Source organism: Paramisgurnus dabryanus, chromosome 22 (assembly GCF_030506205.2).
Source record: "Paramisgurnus dabryanus chromosome 22, PD_genome_1.1, whole genome shotgun sequence".
Classification (NCBI taxonomy): Eukaryota; Metazoa; Chordata; class Actinopteri; order Cypriniformes; family Cobitidae; genus Paramisgurnus; species Paramisgurnus dabryanus.
The window spans coordinates 20684381-20709792 of NC_133358.1; the positions used below are offsets into that span (position 1 = coordinate 20684381).

The 25412-nt window shown below is 38.3% G+C and overlaps 2 protein-coding genes across 4 annotated transcripts; both read left to right on the top strand.

Annotated features, from left to right (window-relative positions):
• The first annotated feature begins 431 nt into the window (after nucleotides 1-431).
• On the top strand, nucleotides 432-13900 carry cdk8 (cyclin dependent kinase 8). 2 transcript variants are annotated; one of them, XM_065258198.2, is made up of 13 exons: nucleotides 432-884; nucleotides 3358-3433; nucleotides 7053-7163; nucleotides 7244-7384; nucleotides 8987-9044; nucleotides 9120-9251; nucleotides 9329-9472; nucleotides 9696-9765; nucleotides 9844-9916; nucleotides 9995-10092; nucleotides 10222-10300; nucleotides 12341-12505; nucleotides 12753-13900. In XM_065258198.2, the coding sequence occupies exons 1-13, from the start codon at nucleotides 757-759 to the stop codon at nucleotides 12876-12878; spliced, it is 1401 nt and encodes a 466-aa protein (XP_065114270.1). In that variant the 5' UTR covers nucleotides 432-756; the 3' UTR covers nucleotides 12879-13900. The 2 variants fall into 2 exon arrangements, with proteins under 2 accessions (XP_065114270.1, XP_065114269.1); XM_065258197.2 differs by having other exon boundaries at nucleotides 10222-10309; nucleotides 12753-13899.
• Nucleotides 13901-14484: 584 nt separating this feature from the next.
• wasf3b (WASP family member 3b) lies at nucleotides 14485-24114 on the top strand. Of its 2 annotated transcripts, none has more exons than XM_065258200.1 (9): nucleotides 14485-14598; nucleotides 17588-17753; nucleotides 20186-20320; nucleotides 20661-20814; nucleotides 22123-22240; nucleotides 22364-22539; nucleotides 22760-23017; nucleotides 23461-23762; nucleotides 23938-24114. In XM_065258200.1, the coding sequence occupies exons 2-9, from the start codon at nucleotides 17621-17623 to the stop codon at nucleotides 24093-24095; spliced, it is 1434 nt and encodes a 477-aa protein (XP_065114272.1). In that variant the 5' UTR covers nucleotides 14485-14598; nucleotides 17588-17620; the 3' UTR covers nucleotides 24096-24114. The 2 variants fall into 2 exon arrangements, with proteins under 2 accessions (XP_065114272.1, XP_065114271.1); XM_065258199.1 differs by having other exon boundaries at nucleotides 14515-14634.
• The last annotated feature ends 1298 nt before the right edge of the window (nucleotides 24115-25412 follow it).

Here is a 25412-nt window from a genome sequence, read left to right on the forward strand (position 1 = left end):
ATTTCTGACTTTTGCCAAAAATGACAACAACCCCCTATGTTAGATTATACATGTATTAAAATACGTTTATGTAATAATAAGACAATTAAATGTTACGTTTGTCATTCAATAAAAAAAATCTTATTCTTAATATTTTCTGTTTATGGTGGTTGTACATATGACTAAAATGTGAGAGATTTAAGGATTAAATTTAACTACACTATTTGTAGTGTGTGCAGTTAACACAACACAGTGGGACATTTTAAGAGCAACACATTTCTCCCAAGATACGTCATTAAATCGGTTTCTTTTTCTTTTTTATCTGAAGTACAGCAAGGAAACAAAGCATAACAAAAGCACTCTTTAGCAAAGGGTTAAAATCCACGTGGTGCGCCACAAAGCCCATTCCTCTCCGTCTGTGCTGTGCGGTCGGTACGGTCGGTACCAGCATTCACGACGTTTTGCGACACTGCCGTACGTGAACGCTCAACTCTCCCGGGTGAGATACCGGCTGAGCAGCGCAGTTGCAGAGAAATTTTAAAGAAAGCGACAGATAACACAATAACACGTTGGGGTTTTGGGTAGATCAAAAGCACGCGTCGTTCACACGTCGTTTCAGCTGCCCGTAATTGTTTCCGGTAAATGTGGACTCTTTAGTTAAGCTAAAAGCGACGCGAGGGAAGGCAACTAATTGTCTGCACGGGCTTGAAGTAAGTTGCCTCCCCAGCGGCGCTTTAAAGAGAAGCCACAGCCCGGAACCCGAGAATAACGGTGAAAATGGACTATGATTTTAAAGTAAAGCTCACCGGGGAGAGAGAACGAGTCGAGGACCTTTTTGAGTACGAGGGATGTAAAGTTGGACGGGGGACATATGGACATGTGTACAAAGCGAAAAGGAAAGATGGGTGAGTTTGCAGGAAGCACTTGTGCAGGCCTGCGCTTTTGTCGCAATCTGGTCTAAAACGAAAACAGGGGAGTGTTATTTTCCTCTTGGTTCATCATTTTAGACAGAAGTAAGAGAGTTTGGCGTGCACAGCTTTCAGGTGAAACCTTATGTTGTAATACTTGTAAATCTACGTCAGCAGGCAAAGGTGTTGTTGTATTTGATGTGTCTGTATAATGATGATGATGTGAACAGGTGCAGCGTGTCAGGTCGCGATCTTTGCGACAGTTTCGATGCACATTTAGATCTTGAAACAACAACAACGAAAGTGTTTCGTGCATATCTTTAAAAGTAGTGTAGCTACAATAGTATTGTGTTGCTACAATATTATAAAAACTATATTTACCGTCGAGATTAGACGTATTTCATAGATCTAAAAATTTTGTCGATACATGAACGCAGTGCTTCTGGGATTGACGTCTCTTGATTATTACCATGGAGACAGCCGTATCTGCTGCATCCGCCCCACTTCACAGGTTCATCTATTGGGTTCACGTGTCTCTTTACAGGTTACTGCAGGACTTCTCGCTTTTCTTTCTCTCTCCCAGCCTATTAAAGTGTCTATGCAAGTACACATTTTGCGTCAATGACACTGCGGTGTCATTTAACAGTATAATACAAAGTGTGTCGTCGCAGCAGATGTTAGTGATAATAATGAAAGGTTGTTATAACATCGATAAAGCATTGAAGAGATGAGCTTCACCCTCTTTTGTGTCAACAACAGATTTCAAGGAAAAACAACAAACATATGTAAAAACCCAGCTAAAGTATTGTGTTGTATGTATTTTTTCCAATAAAATCATCCTACATTATATAAAGAACATTCTGTGAAAATGTAACTTTGATATCTTTAATAATGACTGAGTAAGGCCATGTCAAACATTGATATTATAATGGAAACTTTGATGCTCATCATCTCAGAATTAGATCATGAGACTTCACCCTGGATTTTACTTACAGGGTCACATATGTTGCCCTAAATGACCAAATTAGGAATAAACTAAATGCGTGGCACATTGTAAAAAAGGTCAAAATAAAAAGAAGTCAATTCAACCTACTATTTAAAGTTTTGACCTGTGATAAGCTGACATAACTTATAAAAACAAGTTGAAATTGTTACCTTAATTTGTTAAGTTAAAGTAACATAAAAATATATGTTGATTTTACAAAAACGATTTTACACTGCATTTTTACAGTGCATACTGTATGAACACCAGGCCATGTAAGCATAATGTAGAAAATTACCTACTTTTCAAAGGTAGCCTGAGTAGGTTGGAATCTACCTATCAAAGAATGTTGTAAATAGGAATTTGAAGGTCTGTTTTATTAGAGGTACGTTGGGAAAAAAAGGAGTTTAAATTCTTTCGCTCTCTGTGTTTTTTGGTAACTTGCCGAAGGGCATATATTCTGCAAACTTTCTCACACCCTTGCACAAAAACACAAGAATTTATCTGTTCTCTTTTTCCAAAGCAAGACAAATGATTATCTTCAAACTCAGTGATCAAAAGGCCGAGTATATCAATGTAATGAGTGTAACCTTTTTGGTAGGAGTAAATCATATATTCCAGTTTTGTTTTTCTACATTGAATATTAAGCATATTTAACAGAAACACCACACCCTTGCTTGTCTTTATTGAATTTCTCATTCCATCGACAGTGTGTTAACCCACCGTACAAAATAACCATGACTTGAATACGTTTGTACTAATTAGCAAGAAATTAAAGCTGTTACTTTGGGGAATAGAAATGGACCGCAAAAGTCACACTACATTTTATTTGTCTTGCATGTAGCTTGATGGAAAAAAGCCCTCATTTTCTGTTGGGCATTGGTGGTTATATTAAAGCAGCTGGAATGGGATTTTTTGCATAATAGGTTATGTATTTAAAATTTAATTTTTCTTATACTTAGCACTGTCACGCAAGGTCTGGCTGTGTTGTGCATCACACACACGAATTTGATAGTTTGGTTGTTGGTGGTTCGGTACCTTTTGTTCACACTATTTTGGCAGAAGAAGAATGGATCTGATGAGTTAAGCTGGTTCTAAGGTGCCAGGCGTTAAGTGAGACCCATCAGACAGGCCCAAAGCCAAACTATTAAGGTCCAGACAGCCTGGCGGCCAAAGTCTTGTTTGAAGGTCCTAAGTGTTCAAAGATGTTTTTGTTCACCATAAGAGCTAGCTGTTTATGAGCGGTTTATAGCTAATTTGTTCTCCAAAAACTGGACAGGGCATTGGGAGGCTTTATAGGCTGGTGTAGGGTAAATGTTTGTATACTTGCATCCAAGCATTATGGTATAGTGAGACTTTTGGAACAAATGTGCCAGTAAGAATATAAAGCCATTTAATGTTCTGCAGGTGGTATAATATGGTCTGTATGTATAGATTGTAGAAAATGTACTGAAGAGTAATTCTGGTTGCTGATGTCTCCATTTGCAGGAAGGATGATAAAGATTATGCCCTGAAGCAAATCGAAGGCACTGGGATCTCTATGTCCGCCTGCAGAGAAATAGCAGTAAGTACATCAAATTTTAAACGTGTTCCTTGGTGGTTTGGAGCATGGATATACTTCAGAATTTGTGAATCTGTTAACTGATGTGTTAAGCTCGGTACACACCAAGCCGAAGGTCAGCGGTCGGGCAAGTTTTAAGTAATCTGACCTAAAGTCAGTCTCCATTGCCATTTTTAGGCTGCGTCCGAAAACTCTAAATTGCTGACTTCTGAGGCATGTCTGAATTCAATGTTAGGTTTACTTCCTGTCTCCTGAGATACCTATGCGTGGGCGTACAATAAGAATGTGATTGGTCGAGTTCGAAAAAATAAAATGGCGGCCAAGGAAGCGACTGGAGCACAAATTTAGTGTAAATAAAAGTAGATTTTCACTTTTTACACCTTTTTAATTGCATTTCTAGCGAGAAATTAGTATTGTAGTTTTCAAATATGTGATTAGTTATCACAAAGGCGCTCTCTGTTTATATTTCAAACACGCTGCCTTTGTAGTGTGTCCGAAAGTCTTTCTCTGAGCTGCCTTCATGCCTCCGAAGTCATTTCCGAGTCACTGCCTTGATTTAAGGCTGCGTCCGAAACTGCCTACTTCATACTATATAGTACGCGAAATGCAGTAGGCGAGGCGAGTAGTATGTCCGAATACATAGTATTCGAAACACAGAATGCGAAAGTACCCGGATGACCTACTACTTCCGGTTAGATTTTGCAGTGTGCATACGATGGACACTTCACTATCCCATGATGCCCTGGCAAAGGAGTTATCCAACGAAGAAGAAGAGTCATGCAGCAGTTTTTGCGCTGGAATGACATGACGTGATGACGACGTATGTCACGTGATGTAGCAACATGGCGGACTTAGTACGTCCGAATCTCATTCATACTACCAGGATTCATACTATACAGTACCTACTGTTTTAATGGCAAGTAAGTAGGTACTTCATCTTATTCAGTACCTACTATACAGTATGCGGTTTCGGACGCAGCCTTAGTCTGATTTTTACCATTTTTGCTTGGTAGTCGGATCATTCTGATTGGCTGTTCTGCATAGCCATCCAGTATACAGGAAGAAAAACAAAAGTGATGAACAAAAAAGAATGCTAATCGGATACTAATATATTTTTAAAAGATCTGGCTTGTAAGATATTACAAATACATCACAAATGTAAGCAATGGCTGCTTTGTTTAGGTTTTGTATCACTACAGTCACTAGCTCCTCCAGTTTCTTGCTTTAAATAATGAGTACAAACTACTGCCACTTGCTGGTACAGATACAGTGGCAAGAAAAAGTATGTGAACCTTTGGGAATTTCATGGTTTTTTTGAATAAATGACAAAAAATCTGATCTTCTTGCCTTTATTGAACACACTCATTCAACATTTAAAATGGCAGTGGAAAGGTAAGTGAACCCTCAGAATTAATAACTGGTTGGCAGCAATAACCTCAACATGGTGCTTCCTGTAGCTGTGGATCAGACCTGCAACCTGTAGAGGAGGAATTTTAGCCCATTTTTCCTGGCAGAACTTCTTTAGCTTTGTCATATTCTTTGGACGGCTCATGTGTATGGCCCTCTTCAAGTCAATCCATAGCATCTCTATTGGGTTGAGGTCTGGGCTTTGACTTGGCCAGTCCAAAAGGCGGATTTTGTTTTTCTGAAGTCATTCTATTGTAGACTTGTTGTGATTTGGGTCGTTGTCCTGTGGCATCACCCATCTTCTACACAGTTTCAGCTGACGTACAGACATTCCACATTATCCTGAATAATTGTCTGATATAGTTGGGAATTCATCTTTTCCACAATGATTGCAAGCTGGCCATGCCCTGATGCACCAGTGCATGCCCAAATAATGATGTTTCCTACACCATACTTTACAGTTGAGATCATGTTTTCATGATGATGTGCCCTTTCTATTCCAAATGTAGCACTGTGTTTTTTACAAGTAGTAAAATAAATTTTTTGTTTCATCAGTCCACACATCATTTTGCAAATATCGCTGTGGAGTGTCAATGTGCTCTTGCAAACTTCAGGTAGGCAGCAATGTTTTTTTAGTAAGCAGTGGCTTCCTTTGTGGTGTCCTGCCATGGATACCCTTCTTGTTTAGTGTTTTACATATTGTAAGGACTCATGAACAGAGATGTTTGTCAGTTCCAATGATGCCTTCAATTCTTTGGCTGTCATTGGGGGTTGTGTCATTAGTGCCCAGTTCTTGTTCTTGTTCTTGTGCAGAGCAAACTTCAAAAGTTTGAGGGGTTTTATCAGTCAAAGTAGCTGTAGTCTACACCTCCAAACTTATTATCTTAACCAGACTCCAGGTGTGTTAAAACCTAACTCCAATGAGTTTTTTTGAGGTCATTAACTCAAGTGTTCACATACTTTTTCCACAAACACTATGTGGTTTTTTGGTTGTTATAAATAAAGGCATGAAAGATCAGAATTTTTGTGTTATTTTTAGACGCATTGGGGCGGTTTCCCAGACAGGGTTTATCCTAGTCCCAGACTTAAATGCATGTTTGAGCTGCTTTAATCGAAAAACACCTTTGTCCTGTTTAATTTTAACACATTTTGTTGACATTGTTTTATCTTTAGATGCACACCTTTAGTGTTTTTTTGTAATGCATGTTTATAAAAACTTCTTAAATTACCTAACCTTAACAAGGCCTAAACCGGGATTAACCTAAACCCTGCTTAGGAAACCGCCTCATTATGTTTGTCAATACCCTTTACTTAGATGAAGATCAGATCACATTTTATGACAAATTTATTCAGAAAACCATGAAATTCCATGAAGTTTCACATACATTTCTTTGTGTTGGCATCAGTTTGGTGTGTCGCCTTTACAATAAAAAAAATAATAATTTAAGTTCTTGAGCGTGTAGTATATAATGTTAAAATACTTTTTCCTATAGAGTACAAGTCAGCCATGCGTAGGTTGACTACCCAAAGTTTAAACCTACTGACTCTAGCACTTTCAAAACATTGACCTGCTTGTTCAAGCTATCCCATGTCTGCCTCGATCAATGCTTTGAGTCTGGGACAAAACTACTTTTTGTCCAACCAATGGCAGATTGGGGATTTTTGGGAGATAATTAGTAAACATTTGTTTAATGACTAGCAAGGTGATAAATCCAGATCACCCAAAACACTGAAACCTTGTAAATGGTAAGTGGCTACAAAATGTTTAATTCATGTCATGAATTTGACCTAAGTGAAGACTTTCAATCATTTTGCATAAACATTTGTATCCACGTGGTACAAAGGTGACATTCGTTTAAAGTAAAAAACAAACTGCTGCTTCATTTTATATTGGGCATAGGTGCATTAAAGTTACAGCAGCCAACCTGAACATCTGCTTCTCGGATGTTTAAGTTGAATTTAATGATTTATGCGAAAATAACTTATAGATCATAAACCATATGAGTATTTAAAAGGCCAAATACTAAAATATAGACCAAAATACATATATAAAGTATATATGCTGATTCAAAAACTAATTTAGGCTTCACAAAGGCTTCACAAACACAATTTAGGCCAAATGTGATTCTGTGTACTTTGGGTTTTGTGGGTGAACTGTAGATGTCTGTCTCAGCATGTGTGCATTTGTGTGTTTGTTCTTATTCGCTCCCTGCAGCTGCTGCGTGAACTGAAGCACCCCAATGTGATCTCACTGCAGAAGGTTTTCCTGTCACATGCAGACCGCAAAGTGTGGCTTCTCTTCGACTACGCCGAACACGACCTTTGGGTAATATGCGCACTTGCGTACTCACGCGCGCACAAATATTTGTATACGTGTTTTTGCTGAGGGTGTGCGTGTCTTTGCAGCACATCATCAAGTTCCACAGAGCCTCCAAAGCCAATAAGAAGCCTCTTCAGTTGCCGCGTGGGATGGTAAAGTCATTGCTCTACCAGATCCTGGATGGCATCCACTATTTACATGCCAACTGGGTCCTGCACAGAGACCTGGTGAGCAGAAGTGTTCGAGAGATTTAAATAAACAGTATAGCGGGTGTCGTATCCATCCAGACGTGTTTTATTTGACATGTTTATCATTAGTTTAGTGAAATGTTTTGGCATGTGAGATGATGAATAAAACAAGGCCTGTAAAATCTCATATCTCACGTATGAGTCATCTCGCCTCATAATAGCTGTAAGAGTGGAATGATATGAAATCGGAACGACACCTCATGACAAAATCCCAGTAGGTGGCAGCATTACAATTATTTGCTTGGGATTTAGGTGGCATTAACAACTGCATAACCTATAGAAGGGCTGTAAATTAATACATGTGAGCAAGTGTGCAATTTCCTAAAATTATATCCTTTTATATTCGTAAAATAAGAAATGTAGCACAACATATTCCATCGCAACCCAGTTATCCATGTATGAAATTATTGCCAATACACAGCCCTAATAGCCAGGAAACACTTTTGAGTAAAAGATGGGTTAGCATGTACCTAAAATTGAGTTTTTTGCCTGATGGACAGTAACTTCATTAAAAATTGAAGCAAACATAAGACTGGTCCTGTAGCATTGTTGCATTAGCAACACAAACTTCATTGGTTCGACCCCTAGGGAACACATGTAGTGATAAAATGTAAACCTTGTGTTGCACTGTAAGTGGGTCAATTTTTATGTCCGTATGGTTCAATTAAATGTAAAATGGTTAAAATTTCAAAATAAATGTGCATATTACTTGCATACATTTTCTTTTTTGAGGACCAAGTCTAAAATTTTTGGTTTTATATTCATTTTGACAGAATATTTTGGGGATAATTGCAAAAATGTCAATGTGGTGTAACCGGTCTGTGTCAATTGCTGTAACTAGTATATTTTTTAATGAAAATATAAATATTTTAATAAAAAATTTGGAATAAAATATAATCATCTAGTTTAGTGTAATATGATATTTTTTAACATACATATTTACATCATTTGTCAAAGATTATTTAGAAAACAGAGCTGTTTCAGCATATGTCAGGACAAATATTAAAAAAAATGCATTCAAATTTACATTAAGAAATTACTAATAAATTATATTTTTAAATAATATATATATATTTTTTGATGATGATTATGCTTACATTCCATTAGGGAAATAAAATATTTAATATTTCTCATTAATGGCGCAATTGGCGGTTACACCATTTTACGTTTTTTTAGGTCCTTTCAGTCGTAACTTTCATAAAAATTGTGCAAACATAATTTTTTGGCTGCATACAATTAACATAAATATACTATAAGCCTGATGTATGCTTTTAAAACAATTTCTCATCTTGCCAAAGCGTTTTTGTCACTGACCCAAGTCGCTTTTGGCTAAAAGTCTCCACCTAAATGCATATCTAAACTTGTATATGATGGCCCACTGCGTTGTCAATAAGGCAAGATAATAAATGCCTCTCATAGGATCAAAAATCTGTTTTCATTTAAAATGTTTAAAATGTCTTTACATTTTTTTATTTGCAGATGTTTACTTAAATGGTCTCTGTGTACAGAATGTTATGATACACTTGATGCAGACTGAAAGTTTCAACTAAACACTTTTGACCTTTAACTATTTTACCACAGAAACCTGCCAACATATTGGTAATGGGAGAAGGTCCCGAAAGAGGACGTGTGAAGATAGGTATGACATCATCTGTATGACATCAGTGCAAATGCATGTGCGTGTGTTAAGCATATTAATTCTGTAATTGTGCAGCGGATATGGGTTTTGCACGGCTCTTCAATTCACCGCTGAAGCCTTTAGCAGATCTGGACCCTGTAGTTGTTACATTCTGGTACAGAGCACCAGAACTTCTGCTGGGAGCCAGACATTACACCAAAGCCATCGGTAAGACGCTTATCTGAGAGTTTGTTATACAAGGCAAAATCCCATCAGTGCACTTTACTCTTATCATTGTTCTTCAGATATCTGGGCGATTGGCTGTATCTTTGCTGAGCTTTTGACCTCGGAGCCGATCTTCCACTGTCGACAGGAGGATATCAAGACCAGTAATCCGTACCATCACGATCAGCTGGACCGCATCTTCAATGTCATGGGTTTTCCTGCAGGTGCTCCTTATACACCATTGAAATGTGTTGCAAGATGCAAAGTTAATATTTCAATTCGCAGTTACATTTATCAAAGCAACTTATAATGCATTCAATTCAAATATGCAATTTATCAGTATGGAATCAAATCCACAACCTTTTTGTTGCTGACGCAATGCTCTGCCAGTTGAGCTACAGTAATGCAGCGTTTAAAATCATCAGCCTGATGTAATTTTCTTCTCAGACAAAGACTGGGAAGACATTAAGAAGATGCCGGAACACTCAACATTGATGAAAGACTTTAGGAGGAATACGTTAGTTTGATTTCATCTTTACATTGTTTTTATCGGTAAAGCTGATTTGATCTATAATGCTTATCCCTCTTGCTGTAGGTACACTAACTGCAGCCTTATAAAGTATATGGAAAAACATAAAGTCAAACCCGACAGCAAAGCATTCCACTTGGTGAGTGGGCTAAAATGATAGCTTATTACAAATCTAGATGCTTCTATAGAGACAATAAACTTATGAACTCCCTCTCAGCTGCAAAAGCTGCTCACTATGGACCCAATCCGCCGAATCACATCCGAGCAAGCCATGCAAGATCCGTACTTCCTAGAGGAGCCTTTACCCACATCTGAGTAAGTGACGACATTATGCTGTTATGATTAAGATTATGTGCAGTTTATGTACTCTAGAATTAATTACCATAATAAGCACTTTTTAGATGAGACCATCTCTAAAAAAACAAATCTCTGTGTTTTGTTTAGTGTCTTTGCTGGATGCCAGATTCCTTATCCCAAACGAGAATTCCTTACAGAAGAAGAGCCTGAGGATAAGGCAGACAAAGTAAGAAATGTGTGTCTCATTTCTTTTATTCTATTAAGATTGGATTTTATGGGGCGTACACACCAAACGCGAATGCAAACAGACGCAAAGTCATGCGGGGTGATGCAAATTATGCAAATTGGGCAGGGAAATTGCTACAAACACGCTATTTGCCTTAAAAGCGTCTTCTGCTCAAGTTTAAAAAAATTCAACTTGAGCAAAAAATTTCCCTGACCCAACGTTTAATCCAGTAAGTAATATTGAACAAGGAATGCGATGCAAATACACGCTTTGCTTTTGGTGTGTACGGCCTATTAGACATATCACAAGCATTGCTTGGAGTTTTGTTACTAAGGCTACATTTACATTAGTGCATTTTTGTCTTAAAACGCATTACTTTGCTATGGTTTTGATGTAGCGTCAAGACACCCTATCATATGACCACTACACTTCTAAAAGATTACCATGACCAGTTGCAATTTATTTAAGCACATTGTGTATTTTTTAATAACACAAACACCCACAACAAGCACATAAGTACTACGATAATGTTTTCGCATTATAGATTGATTTAATTTTAAAATTGTGTAACCGCACTAGTGTTTATGTAGCCTAAAGGAGGTTGCATACGGGGCGAGAAGCACAGTACGTCGTGATGAGGATAAATCGCAGGTATTGCACACCAGACACGTGCATTCTGTAGTGCAAGCTTAGTCAGACAGTCTGGAGATAGCTTACGGCGCAGCTCGTTCTCGCAGTATTTTGCTGTCATAAACCGATTGGTCTGGGCAGCAACGCACACTGCATGCTACACTTGTTTTGGCATATAAATAATGGCACATCAGGGAGAAATTATAAATGTAAAACTATAATGTTGCATCTTATGTTATTCGTTAAAGGGGACAGAGAATGAAAAACCATTTTTACCTTGTCTTTGTTGAATAATGGTAGTCTACCCGCATTCACGAACATACAAAAAGTGCTAGACATGCTAAACATCTCAGTCTCATAGAAATTCCTCTTTTAGAAATGTCATCCAGAAAACGGCCCAATCTGAAAAACTGATGCTTATGACATCACCGGCATCTCACTACTCCTCCACTTTAAAATAATTGGCTACACTTTTTGAGTGGCAGCAAAGTCAGCCAATCAGTAATGAGATTGCAAGTTAAGCCAGTAGGGGGAGACAAAGAGGTGCAAAACCACTTGTTTAAAATCCCCCACCCTAATAGAGCTGTCTGAGAGAGGTTTTTAGGAAGCTTCTAAGGCATTACAGACCCAAACCAAAAAAATTTTGTCTACATGTCACATCACAGAACAAGGATAAATACCCCGTTCAATCATTCTATGTCACCTTTAACAATTTGGGATAAATATGATGTAATTTAATGTAAAATTATTTGAGTGGCAGTCTGTGGCGCAGCAGTAATTTGAGCAGCGTCCAGAGTCACAGCAGACAGCCGCCTTCAGATGCGTACATTCATAGAAAATAATCTGTTAGATTTTTAGATACATGGCGCTTCTCTCCCGGTTTGCCACTTCCTTAAGTACTTTGTTGTATTTGATGTGTGTACCATTCTGAACAATGCACATTTGATTAAATTTATGTTAAAATCTACATTACATTTATGCATTTGGCTGATGCTTTAATCTAAAGCAATTTACAGTGCATTACAAGGTATACGTTTTATCAGTATGTGTGTTCGCTGGGATTAAACCCATGCAATTGGAACACCAATATTGTTGCTATCAACACAGTTATTTGCTATATAGGGTTTTATAAAGCAGCATAAAATAATTAAGTGAAATCATCTATTGTTTAAAATTAGTACAACCCCAAATCAGAGGGAAAAGTAGGGGCACTGAAGAAATTGTGAGTAAAAAAGAATGGAATAATTTACAGATCTTATAAACTTATATTTTATTCACAATAGCATAACATATCAAATGTTGAAAGTGAAGCATTTTGAAATATACATTTCAGTTTGCGCAATGCAAGTGTGCCATTGCAGTTAGACTTGCTGTGTGACCCAGGTCTTTTTTCTTCAATCTTCTCTTCAGAAAAACCAACAGCAGCAACAGCAGCAGGGGAACAATCACACCAATGGGGCGGGGCACACAGGTAACCCTGACAACAGCCACGCACAAGGCCCGCCTCTGAAGAAGGTGAGAGTGGTTCCGCCCACTACTACCTCAAGTGGCCTGATCATGACCTCAGATTACCAGGTAGCACATTTCCTATGCTGTTATACAAAATTATATTTTATTTCCCTATTCTGTGAATGCCAAATGCCTAAGTGCGAGGCCTTTTCAGTTTTTCTTATGTTTGTTATAAATATTAACAAATATTTTACAAAACCATTTTCCTTTAAAGCTGTTGGACTACCCACCACAATAGCTGGTATAATAAGAAAAAATAAAAAAAAGTATCCTCATAATATCCAGTAACGTTTACAAATGTTTTGTATTCCAGCGCACCAATCCACATGCTGCCTACCAGAACCCAGGACCAAGCACATCATTGCCCCAAAGCAGCATGGGATACTCCTCTACCTCCCAGCAGCCTCCACAGTACTCACACCAGACCCACCGCTACTGAGTCAGGCCACGCCCCATCACAATGCCCAGCAGGGAGAATGTACTTAGCGAGGCGGGTGTGGATCTTTCCCAAACCGCCCTTATACCCTACTGGGCCCTTGCTGTGCAGCATTTCACCACAGGAACAATACCTGCACAACTCATCTAACACGTCACGGTATCATACAGCTGACATTATCCTCAGCAGACAAAAGGTGAAAGAAACAGAACTGAAAAATCATAAAGACTAAGGAAAAATATGGATATTTGTTCCATTGGTGATAGTTCAAGTCTTCGCTGCGATTCTGTGATACTTCAAATGAATTCAAGAAAAAAGCAACAAACATTCTCTATATGTGGTACTGTACAGCTGCACGCTGTAGAGAGACTGGTTGGCTTAAGGTGAATATTCAACATACCACCTAATATCTTTAGTCCCGGTTCCTCTTGCCCTCACTTTGAAAGTCCTATGGCCTCTCCAAGACTAAAGCTGCTATGTGACTGCCAGCAAAAACAGAATGGCTTTCTGTCAGTCTCTCTGTGTCTCCTGCTCTTACACACACAAACACACACTCGCATTTTAAGCACTCTACCCATTGCTGGGGACCGAATTCCCTGTGCTGGAGCTGCTGACTGAAGCATAATGAGAACCTCTTGTGCCCCCTGCTGGATCATACTGGTAGACGGCTATATAAAAAAAAAAAAAACTTGATTTTAGTAGTTAATAAATTAATGTTTTGGTTTTACGTTAGGAGAGGTCAGCAACTTCCATTTTGCTGTCAGTTGGACTATTATGCGTGAAAGAGCAGCCTTAGAACTTCATGATAAAACTAGTTGTGTGGACAGCAGATTGAACACATTGTACTGTATTGTAATAAAATATTTTACATGAAACAAATATCCTGACAATAAAAGTGGAAGCGTTAAAAAAGAGTGATGTGAAGGAGGTTCCTCCGTTTGTTTGTATGTATGTATGAGTGTTTGATTGTATTGCCAAGGGGCCTGCAAAGAAGCTTTTATTTTGGAATTATGATTGGGTTATCTTTTGTGATCTACGCAAACATTTAAATTCTCTGAAAATAAATATATGAGGTAATTGCATTTGGAGTAAAGTGGTGAAGCTCTGCTATATGAAATATAGATTTTAATAGATTGCAAAAGCTTTATGACTAATGTAACTCGATGGATTGGCTACATAGGGGTATTATACTGCAGTGTTGCACTGTAAATAATAGTGCATATATTAACACCCATACTAAAATAAACCAAATTACTCAAAAAAAAAAAAAAAAAAAATTGCGCTAGATATATTTACAAAATCATTTATAAATAAATGCACGTGCTTTACACATTTACAACAAGTACAGAACGTAACGTTAGAAATGTTGTCTTTAGTTGGGATACAAATATTTAATAAATATATCATAATTAATTGTGTTTTTGGGCACTACGGTGTATTTAAATCCCACTTCATACACACACACACACACTGTGAAGAGCATCTAAAGCCCGCCCTCACGGCCTTCTCATGGATTTTATGACCGGAGGCTCTCCGTCAATCATCCTCACACTCATCTCCGATAGGCTGCGTGTGACAAACGGTGGCGCGTGAATTCTTTTTCTAATATCTTGATTGGCGCAAACACCCCGATATGCCCCGCCCCCAAGAGGTTTGTTTAGAATGATCAGATGGACCGATGGAGACACGGGATAACAATCCGGACCGCTGGATGCTTGGACATGTGAGCGAATATAATTTTTGATTAAACACACTTTTGGTAAGCACCAATCATTTGCTTCTCTTCTCTAATTTAATTATTTTATTATAGTGCACTTGTTGTTAATACTGTTTATCGACCTTTGCGTAATAAGTGGAACGTGCGGTGATGAGTTTGTACGTTATTCCGTTAACTAATCATACATTTTTAAAATAACGGTAACAATCGTTGCATAACGGCACGTGTCCTCATAAATGTAATAACAAGATTATATTGAAGTTTTAATATTACAAGTTTCTATTAAAAATCAGTTCAGCGTAAAGAATGACTGAAAGTGCCTTTTTAGTAATAATATCATGAATGAATACCATAACTTTTCCATAACAATTAAACGAACAAAACCGAAAACTTAATTCATTCAACCCGAAAGTCATTCTTCTTTATATATAACGTTAGACAAAAATAAATCCAAACATTAAGCACGATTTTAATGGTTGTGACATGCCCAGTCCATCACGTCTGCCGTTATCAGTATTGAAATATTAATGTGCTCTTACGTGCATTGATGTGCTGTACTTCAGATAGAAATAGCTAATGCATCGCCTGTCCTTAATGGAGTTTGTGCGTTTAAATACTGCATTTAGGGAGTGGACGCATGTCTCCCTCGTTAGTTTAGACAGGATGTGGCCTCCTGTGGTCACGGGATGGGTTTGATGGACTTCAAAGCCTGTCAGCAGCAGTGAAGACGAGGATGTAAACAGCTGTTATGCACATCTTTTTATTTCCCAGTCTCGACTTTTTTGGTTTTGCATCTTCTTTGCATTTGATCATGAGAGGCACATACTTTTTAAGAGAGAGGCCGCCTAATGCAGAGAGAGGCAGGAGTGCTTCTTTTATTTGATGAAGAGAGTGGGGTGGGGTTGGCAGGGGCAAAGGGGTTGGGGGAGGGAATTGAGCATGCATGGGAGAGCTCCTCTGTTGCCGTGTGAGCGGAGAGCTATTGTCCCGGGAACCTTTCAGAGAGGCTTCCCTGAGGTCCCATGCCACTCTCCCTCCCCCATCGCCCCCCTCTCCTGTACTTTCGTCCTTTGCTCCATTTCACTCACACACATACACAAACAAACTCTCTTTCCCTTTCCTCTCTCACTTTCTTGGCAAACATTGTGGATCACTTCAATACATGCTCTTCTCTTAACTGAAAGATCCCAAAATTGTCCTGTCTAACAATCTCAATGCCACTCAAGCCCACATTCCCGTGTCTTTGTCTTTTTGGGGGTGTCTCAGCCCCCTCACCACGGTCCTAATTCAATGTAATTAGTGTGGGTTGTGTCCAATACAATGCCATAGAGAAATGGTTTACTTAATGAACACATTACAACTCTCATAGACATGTATCTCAGTAGACTACAACAACAGCAATGTTTATGTGTGTCAGGCATAATAACATATTTTCAATGCGTTATGTGTCTGTATGTCAGGGCATGTAGTACTACTCTCCTGAGTCCTTAGTTTGTCTTAAGTTTTCACATTCAAAGGTGAACTGAACAGGTTTTGCAAGCGATATGTGAAATACAATAGACTTATCGTTTGGTGGCTGTTCATAGCAAGTTACTATGGTAAGGGTTAACTATATACTGTAATTATGTATTTATGAACATTGTTTGGGGACAGTTTCTGAACGTGTATCATTGTTTGTAGAAGAAAGAGATTTTAAACACTTGTCATTCACAAGATTTCTTATGATAGTTTGTGGTTGATAAATGTAATAATAATTTAAGTTGTCAATAATGATGTCACTTAAAAAAAACTTAAAATTTTCCTCGGCCTGCTTACAGAGAATTGTAAAAAGATGTATTCCAAGTTATTGTTATATCGCAAACAGGACGAGGATGAAAATAAGTGGTTACATGTTAGTTATTCAAGTGCTGTGATTGTGTGCATGTGTTGAATTTTCCTCACACCCCAACTGCATCATTGTTCTGACTGGTCGGGACGATAGGAAGTCAGAAATGTGACATAAAGAGGAACAGGAAGTTGAGGGTTGGGTGTGTAGCTGGAAAACAGGAAGCAGGGAAACAGGCAGATAAGATGACCTCTGAGATGCTGTCCCACCATCTCTTTGTTCTTGTCCATAATCTTTGACTTTCACCCCCCCTTAGCCAATCACACAGCAGATGGCCTCTCAGCTGGCCAATCACTGTGGGGTACTGTTTCACAGATGGGAACATTGTATCATGGCGTCCAGTTGAACCAGCTGACATGGCTTGCTTAGTTAGGCTACTTAGGACGGAGAAACCTTTGTGTTTACTTATTATGCATAAAGGTGACATGTTATGGGTTTTTATGTAAATAATCAAAATAAAGTAGTAATTAGAAATTATATATTATGAATCTAATATCAAAATGGTATTTGTGTAAATATTTTGACTGCAGATAATTATGGGAACCTTAATGGTACCCATCAATCGATCAATGTGTGTGTTTCCTTTAAAAAATATCCGAATTTGTATATTTTGTTTCCTTTTCAGCTGGACAACCAGGATGATGAGCAGGATTAGTTTGACTGTATCTTCTTTTCCTAATGCTTTGTAATCCTAACATGGGAGGTTGTCTGTTGCTCCTCTTTGGTGCACTAGCTTACTTAGGTCAAAATACGGCCCTCTCGCTGGATGTGTGTTTGCATACAAACGTTTCTGTTTGTCTTAAATTTGGATGAATTGATGTTTACTGAATTTGACCAGTTTGGCTTCAAGGTCAGACGTTAGTCTGGTTTTCAACGGGGTTAAGAGGCTTTGCAAAAGATTGACAAACTAATTTTCCTTTCTTGATCTACAGTTGTCCCACTTTCACCAGACCATTCGCTTTCTCACAGCATGTGGGTGTTGTTGTTATATAATACAAGCAGATTTTATCCACATACACTGTTCAAATACAGTTGAAACTGAGTAAATATGATAGCTAGACCTTGTTTTTGTGATTTAGCTCTAATATGTGCATGTATTTTCTCTTGCAGGCAGAGTGGGGTGTAGCCGTATAAGGGAACATCATGCCTCTGGTAAAGAGGAATATTGAACCCCGGCACCTGTGCTCCGGGGTACTGCCCGAGGGTATTGGCAGTGAACTTGAGTGTGTCATGAACAACACACTGTCTGAAATCATACGCCAACTCAGCAGTCTCAGTAAGTCTCTTTCGCACATAAGGCTAATTAATTAGGGACTTAAAGAGCACCTATTGCCCGATTCACATTTTTACATTTTCTCTGGTTTGTAAGTGTGTATTAGTACATGTTAATGATGTGCAAAAGGTATAAACCCCAAAGTAAACGATGATGTAGGTTATAGTCTCTGATGTAAATCTCTTTACTTGAACTAAAACAAACATACGGATTGTAGGCAAATTTTACTTCCTGGGATTGGTGAAGACCAACATTATCGTAATTGATAGAGAAGACAGACATTATCATAATTCCTCCCGCTTTGTCTCACAGCCTGTAAATGAACCCCTGTAAGCATTGCATTGTGAGCGAATCTTTCAAACATGGTAAGGAGCATCACATTTCCAGCTGACGTTAGAGGTATTTAGGCTAATCACAACATACAGATTAGCTGGCCAATCAGGGACACAGAGCTTTTCAAATCCATGCATTTCAGGAATAGTGTGAAATCAGGGGCTACAAAGATGTACGATATGTGGATTATATGTTTTTTTTAAACCATAAACCACGCAAACACATTGTATATACCCAATTCACAAAATTTAGCAATGAAATAGGTGCACTTTAAAATTAGCTTGATTAAGTTTGTACCGTATACTAACCCTCTATTTTAAGTTTTTAAGTTTAAAAAATACAAATAAACCATATCTTTTATCATTTAATGACTTCAAGAACTGTTTTTTCTGAGCTCGGTGACATTGCTTTGCAATGTTGTACCCAAAAGTTTTGCTACGCCACACAATTCATTATTTGCCAAAGATCAAATTAATTCAAACTTGTCGCTAATATACCTTTTGTAAGTAAACGTTTTTAAAACCTTTTAACCATTTAATAACCCTACCCATGGCCATGAAAAGGTTTCAAAGTTTCGAAAGAGATCTCAACAATGTCACAAACTTAATATAGACTTTGCCAAGGCTGCAATTTAAAGTTAATATTATTGAAAATGTCAATATGAACTCACAACATTACTAATCAGATTTACCCAAATCCAGATAAGAATATACATTAGTTCCTTTTAAAGCAATTTTAGAATACACATTAATGGGCAGTTTCCCGGACAGGGCTTATCCTAGGCCCAGACTAAAATGCTAATTTTTTGAGCTGCCTTAATTTAACTACATCTTACCCTGACTTATTGTAACATATATCAAGTGCCAAGTGCCTTTAAGCCTAGTCCTGGTTTAACCTAAACTGTGTCCGCCCCTAAATCTTTATCAAATCTCCTTAGCTATGAAAGAGCAACATCTGAGCGATTTACCTTAAATATTATTTAGAAAATGTAAATAGATTTGCTTTTTTATTCAGAAACATTTGGTTTGGATTTCTGTTCATTGTGGAACTAATTTGGTCAGATTTTTTCTTAAATCTTATGGGGGTGGTTTCCCGGACAGAGATTAGCTTAAGCCAGGACTAGACATTAGTTTCATTAGGAAATATAACTAGTTTTAACAAACATGCCTTACTAAAAACATTACTTGTGTGCATTTTGAGGCCAAACTAAGGGCACTGATGTATTTATGTCAGCGCGCAAGCTGTTTTCAGTTTGGACGGCTCTTACATTTATCTTAGTCTAGGACTAGTTAAATCCCTGTCTGGGAAACCGCCCCATGGTGTTAGAAGTCTCTTAATAATAAATTTTGCCTAATGGGATCCTCAAAGACAGTGTTACATAAGACCATTACATTAAACACAAAAGAATCAGAAGTCTCCAGGTTCAGAAGTCTCTCCATCCATTCAATGATCGTTCTTACTTGTTTTAGTCCAGCTGTTCCATAACTACCCAACCAACCCTTGAAATCCCCTGAAGTGTCTTTTCTGTGTTTAGTGGATGCCTGTGGAAGGAGAGGCCTTTCAGCAGCAGCTGTGTCGATTAAAAATAAATAACATCCCATTGCACTTGAAGGCTGAGCTGTAGACTCTGTGTGCATGGACGAAAATAGTGTATGCATATGTTTACATGGTTTAACGTGTTTGTGAACGTAGTGTGCGTGTGTGCATAGGGTCAGAGGGCAGGAATTTGAAAGGAACAGAGACGCTTCCTTCCTGTAAATACTTTCCTGTCTGCTTTTGTTTAAAACTGCAGGTATTAATAGCTGTAGTTGGAGGTTTAAACTTTGGTTGCTCCCCTATTTTAACTACTGACAACTTCACAATGTAACTGTAGCACTGTATACATACAGTATAGTGGACAGAGGCAATTTGTCACAATTTTTTTTCCAATGAACATGGCTCAGGTTTATTTTTGTATAGGCACATACTTCCTACTTCCCATGTGACAACCAGCCCCAATGTCTTTCATTCAATGTACAGTATTTATTATATAGTTCTTTCACCTCAGTCCTTTTTATCTTATTCAAAAAATTAAAACTTTACCACCTTCTCTTATGTCAAAGGTAAACATGCTGAAGACATTTTTGGAGAGCTCTTCAACGAGGCAAACATGTTCTATTTGCGGGCAAACTCCCTGCAGGATCGAATTGACCGGCTTGCCGTCAAGGTGACTCAGTTGGACTCCACGGTTGAGGAGGGTGAGTGTGCTTCTGGGAAACAAAAGGGCTCAGGGTCATCTGTCAATATGCGGTGACCATCGGCGCCTCACTCTGTCCTAAAAGATTTTGCTGAGGTTACATGGCTCCAGTGTGAGATCAATACCGCTGGATTCGTCCAAACCGAAAATCAACAAAAAATAAATAATGCAAAATTTCACATACCCCACCAGTTCTTGTTTTTACGTTTCTCTATTACCCCCATCAAAGTGTGTACTCTCATCTCTTTTTACAATTAAAAGATCAATACTTGAGTTTACTTTACACACTCTGGAGGGCAGGTGTAATCAATCTCTCTCTCTCTCTCTTTCCTCCTGTGCAGTGTCTCTTCAGGACATAAACATGAGAAAGGCTTTTAAAAGCTCTACTGTGCAAGACCAACAGGTGGTGTCCAAGAGCAGTGTCCCAATCCCTGTGGTGGAGATGTACAATTTGAGTGACAAACCTCCACCTCTCAATAATCTGACACCTTACAGGTATGTGTGAAAGTATGAGAGCGACTTTTCTTCCCACAATATTAAAATGATAATATCGTAAATGTTTTAAAGTGGACATCGATTTCTATTTTATAATATGTTTTTTTATCTGTCTAGTTTAGTATGGGTTTGATTTATTTTTATAAAAGATGGCATGATGTGTGCTTAAAATGAAAGTTAAAAAACATTTCAGTTCCAGGGTGCTTATACTGCCACTTAACAAAGGGTCTGAAGTATGATTGAGGAAAATAGAATAGTCATAAATCCTTTAAACTGGCAGATTTAGTTCATGGGCATGTTGGCTTTCAAATGAGACAATGTAGGGCATTCATAAATTATAATGCAGACTATGTGGAAGAAGTGTTCCTGAATAAAGTCACTTTGCTGTGACTCATATTTCTCTGTTCAGCTAAATGCAGTTAACTAAATTCTTTGTGATTTTGCATGAATAATTAATGGCCAATTAATAGCACTTTTGGAAAAGCAGACAGTCAGAGGAGACACATCAATATGCTTTAAAACTCTTTTTTTTTCCACTAAAGAGATCTATAAAAGCACTATAGCAATTGCTACTTTGGATATGAACTGTTACATAAATGTTTTTATTTGAAATAGTTTAATTATTAATTATTAAGATTAATTATTTGAAATAGATTTGGATAAAAAGTCAATCACTGAAATTACTGCTCTGTCCCAGTTTGGCTACATTTTATATGCCCCATTTTAGTAATGGGAAAGTACAGTAATTTTAGTGCATCAAAAAGTATGCAAGTACTGGGATATACTAACACACATAACCATTGTTGGCAAGAGGAAAATACATATCTTCCTTGCATTTTTGTCCTTTGTTTATGTAATGAATACTATATAGTTATTTTTGGGGGGTAGGGGACTTTTGTGCCTTTATTTAGACAGGATAGTGGAAAATAGACAGGAAAGTGTGGGGTGGAGATAGGGGAGCACCAGAGCGGGATCGGCAAAGGATTTCAGAGAAACAGTGAGCACACTTGTGCTATCTGTCAATGCACTGACCGCAGGGCTATCGGTGCCGACAAAGTTTAGTTTGTTAATTCAGTTAAGCAGCACTTATTTAATTTATGAACACAGAGTAGGATCTCTCAACTGCTCTTTCTTGCAAAGAATTGTGGGTAATATTAGCTGTTAGTGTTCATGGTTAAAATCATTCAGTTACTTAAAGAATACTTATTTTAACATACTACGATTTGGGAAAAAATACTATTTGTGATGGAAAGTATGTGAATTGGAAAGTAGGATGCTTTTACAAATTTGACCTCCTTGTACCTATAGAGACGATGACAAAGAAGGCCTTAAGTTTTACACTGACCCCTCCTACTTCTTTGACCTGTGGAAGGAGAAGATGTTACAAGACACAGAGGACAAGAGGAAAGAGAAGAGACGGCAAAAGGTCGGACATCCATGCTAGAATGATATTTTACTCACATTCATCAGCTTCTATACAGTTACATTTCTGTCTCTTAAAGGTACAGTTTGCTTTCGATTGATTTTGTGGTTTGGTAATTCACAACAGGAGCAGAGGCGATGTGTGGATGGCACACTGCAACGGGAGGTGAAGAAGGTGCGAAAGGCACGAAATCGAAGGCAGGAGTGGAACATGATGGCATTCGATAAAGAACTGAGACCTGACCTCCGACACACTGTGCATAGAGGAGGGTCTACAGAAGGCACGATGTCTCCAGAGCACAGGTTAGCTAGGCACATATGTGACTTCCTCTGTGCAATCCAGGCTAAAGTCTCATAATCAAATTTGTTTAATTTTACATTGATTAAAAATATCAAGTTTTTTTTTAGGTATTTTCATGTTCATTTGAATGTTCTTTAGATTATGTAGAATGATTTTATGTAAAAAAAAAAAAAAAAACAGTAAATCACAATCCAATAATGCACTTTTTCTTCTCTGCTAAAGGTCTCATGGCCAAGACCATACAGATCATGGCTATCTCACCATGGCCAACCATGCTGGCCATGCACACACTTACTCTGGACCTACACCCAGTATGGCAGCTCTGTCCGCCCTTACTCAAATGAACATGGACCAGGATTACAGGGCTGGGTCTATGGCATACCGTTCTGGCACACTGGGTCGTCCACACCAGGCCCCACCCCCTCCTCCATCAACAAACACAATGAATGGCTCCATGACCCTGCCACCTGTCGACTACAGGTTTGTTGTTGTTATTTAGTGTATATCTATATAAATGAGTAGGAATGGTTAATGGTTAAGTTTGCATATGCATTCTACCATACCATAAAAGTATTTCTGAAGTATGGAGTATGCGTACTACACAACAGTGGTTTACAGTATTGCAATTGAAAGGTTGGCGACATAAATATCTGAATTACCTGATGCATGTAAGATTGAGTTTACATTGTGTTTGAGACCATGTGTGTGAAATTGAGACCATTTTTATACTCTAACACTGGGCAAGGAATACTGTACACTGTATATACTGTAGGTTTAAACAAATGCTGCCACCTTAAGGTCATTATATTAGTGTGAAATGATTTTAAATAGCCTCAGATTATGTTTTATGAGGTTATGTTTTATGAGCTGACTAGGCAGGATCGGTTTTCATTCCTACCCTTCTTTTTCGCCTTGCTTTACAGTTTGGATTACATGAATTCTGGGCCCCCACCTCCACCCACAGCTAATATCCCATCAACACAAACAGCGTTTGGTATGCCACCCATGGGACTAGTCCCGCCTCCAGGCCCAATGGGAGCATCCACTGGGTATGCCCCACCTGTTCCACATATGTCTGGACCAATGGCTGCACCTTCTCCACCTGTAGCCCCGCCCCCTCCTCCAAGTACAACCCAATCCATCACTCCCAAACGGCCCTCTGTGCCGAATGAAGCCCAGCCCATAAACGATGCTCGAAGTGACCTGCTGTCTGCTATACGAATGGGTATGAGCTAAATGTTTAGTGTGTATGTAAAATGATTTAACATGATGTAAACATTCAAATAGGTGACTTCAGTCACAGTGTTTCAGACACACACTGGCAAGCATCTTGCTTATGTGTATTAGATTTGTATAAATGAGCCTCTAAGTTATTGATCATGCATGTTTTTGGTGTGCAGGTATTCAGCTGAAAAAAGTTCAGGAACAGCAGGAGCAGCAGGCAAAAAGAGAACCGGTGGGCAATGATGTGGCCACCATCTTGTCTCGCCGCATAGCCGTGGAATACAGCGATTCTGAGGACGAATCTGAGCTAGAGGACAATGACTGGTCTGACTAACACTATACATGATGATGCATAGGCACAAAGGTTTACAACACTAAACTCACATGACAATGCAATGCATTTCTCACGAACATAATGGCCCCGTCTGCATTATAATATAAATATGGATAACAACTAAACAAAATAGTCAAATAGCTTCTTTTCCCCAAACTATGTGTAATGTTTTTTTTTTTTCAATTTTTCTAATGATTTTGTAATAAAAAACACTTATTAAAGCAACACTATGTAGTTTCCATGTAAAAATGACTTACAGCTCCCCCATGTGGTTGAAAAGTGCAACAGTGCCTGGTATCAGACACTCTTCTGCAGGCAGGGGGAGGGGCGGGGCTGTGTGCTCTACCCTCCACCGCCACTTTCAGAGTGTGCTTGTAGCAGCTAGGAGGCTGCTCAGGTTGCAGCAACAGTACAATTTGTCCAGTTAAAAGTTGTTCTATCACTGAAATAATTTTAGAGACATTATTTAAAGGTAAAAAATCTACATAGTGTTGCTTTAATAAATGATATGATATATACAACTAAAGATGATTAAGCATGATGAAGTCAGCAAACACTGGATCTGGATTGGATCTGTTTACCGGTCAGCTCTGTAAAGTTTTGAAACCTGCATGAAAGTTTAATACTAAATGTATGTATGTTATTATGACGCGAGATGTTTTATTAAACTACCTGATGTTAGGTAACAGTGGATTGTGTTCACTCACTAGTGTCTCATGTCTGGGTGTGTGATAAAAACACGACCGACAGCTGGCACCGTCTCATGATGGCAAAATCTGACGAATCATGTTGAATCACATCCCTTTCTGATCCAACCCCCGAGTGCCTTCGTCATGGAAACAGGACATTTTTGATTCTGAGACTCGGGTCTCTATGGAAACAGTACAGCTGAGACTCAGCTCGCCATGGCAACAGTGGATTCGAGGCACTCGGCCAGTTGATGTGCAAGTGTGAATAAACCCAGGCAAGGATATTTTTAATGCACAGCACATTCTTTTAATACAAAATTAACAAGATCTCTCAATTCATTAAACTAAACAAAGCAAAAAAAGTATACAACTAACACCTTGGAAAAATATACAACACGTTAACACAATGTTTTACAATGTCTCAATTGATTAGTGCATGTTGATTAAAATGTTTAATATTGTTTTGCAGATAAGTCATTTGTTGTGCCTTTTCTCATCAAAAAAATAAAGTGCATTTCACAGTTAAAACTACGCATACGTGTACACAAGATGCTTAAATCGATGCACTGCCCATCAGATTGTTCAAGATACCATTTTAATTCAGCCTCTTCACAAAATGTAGAATTGA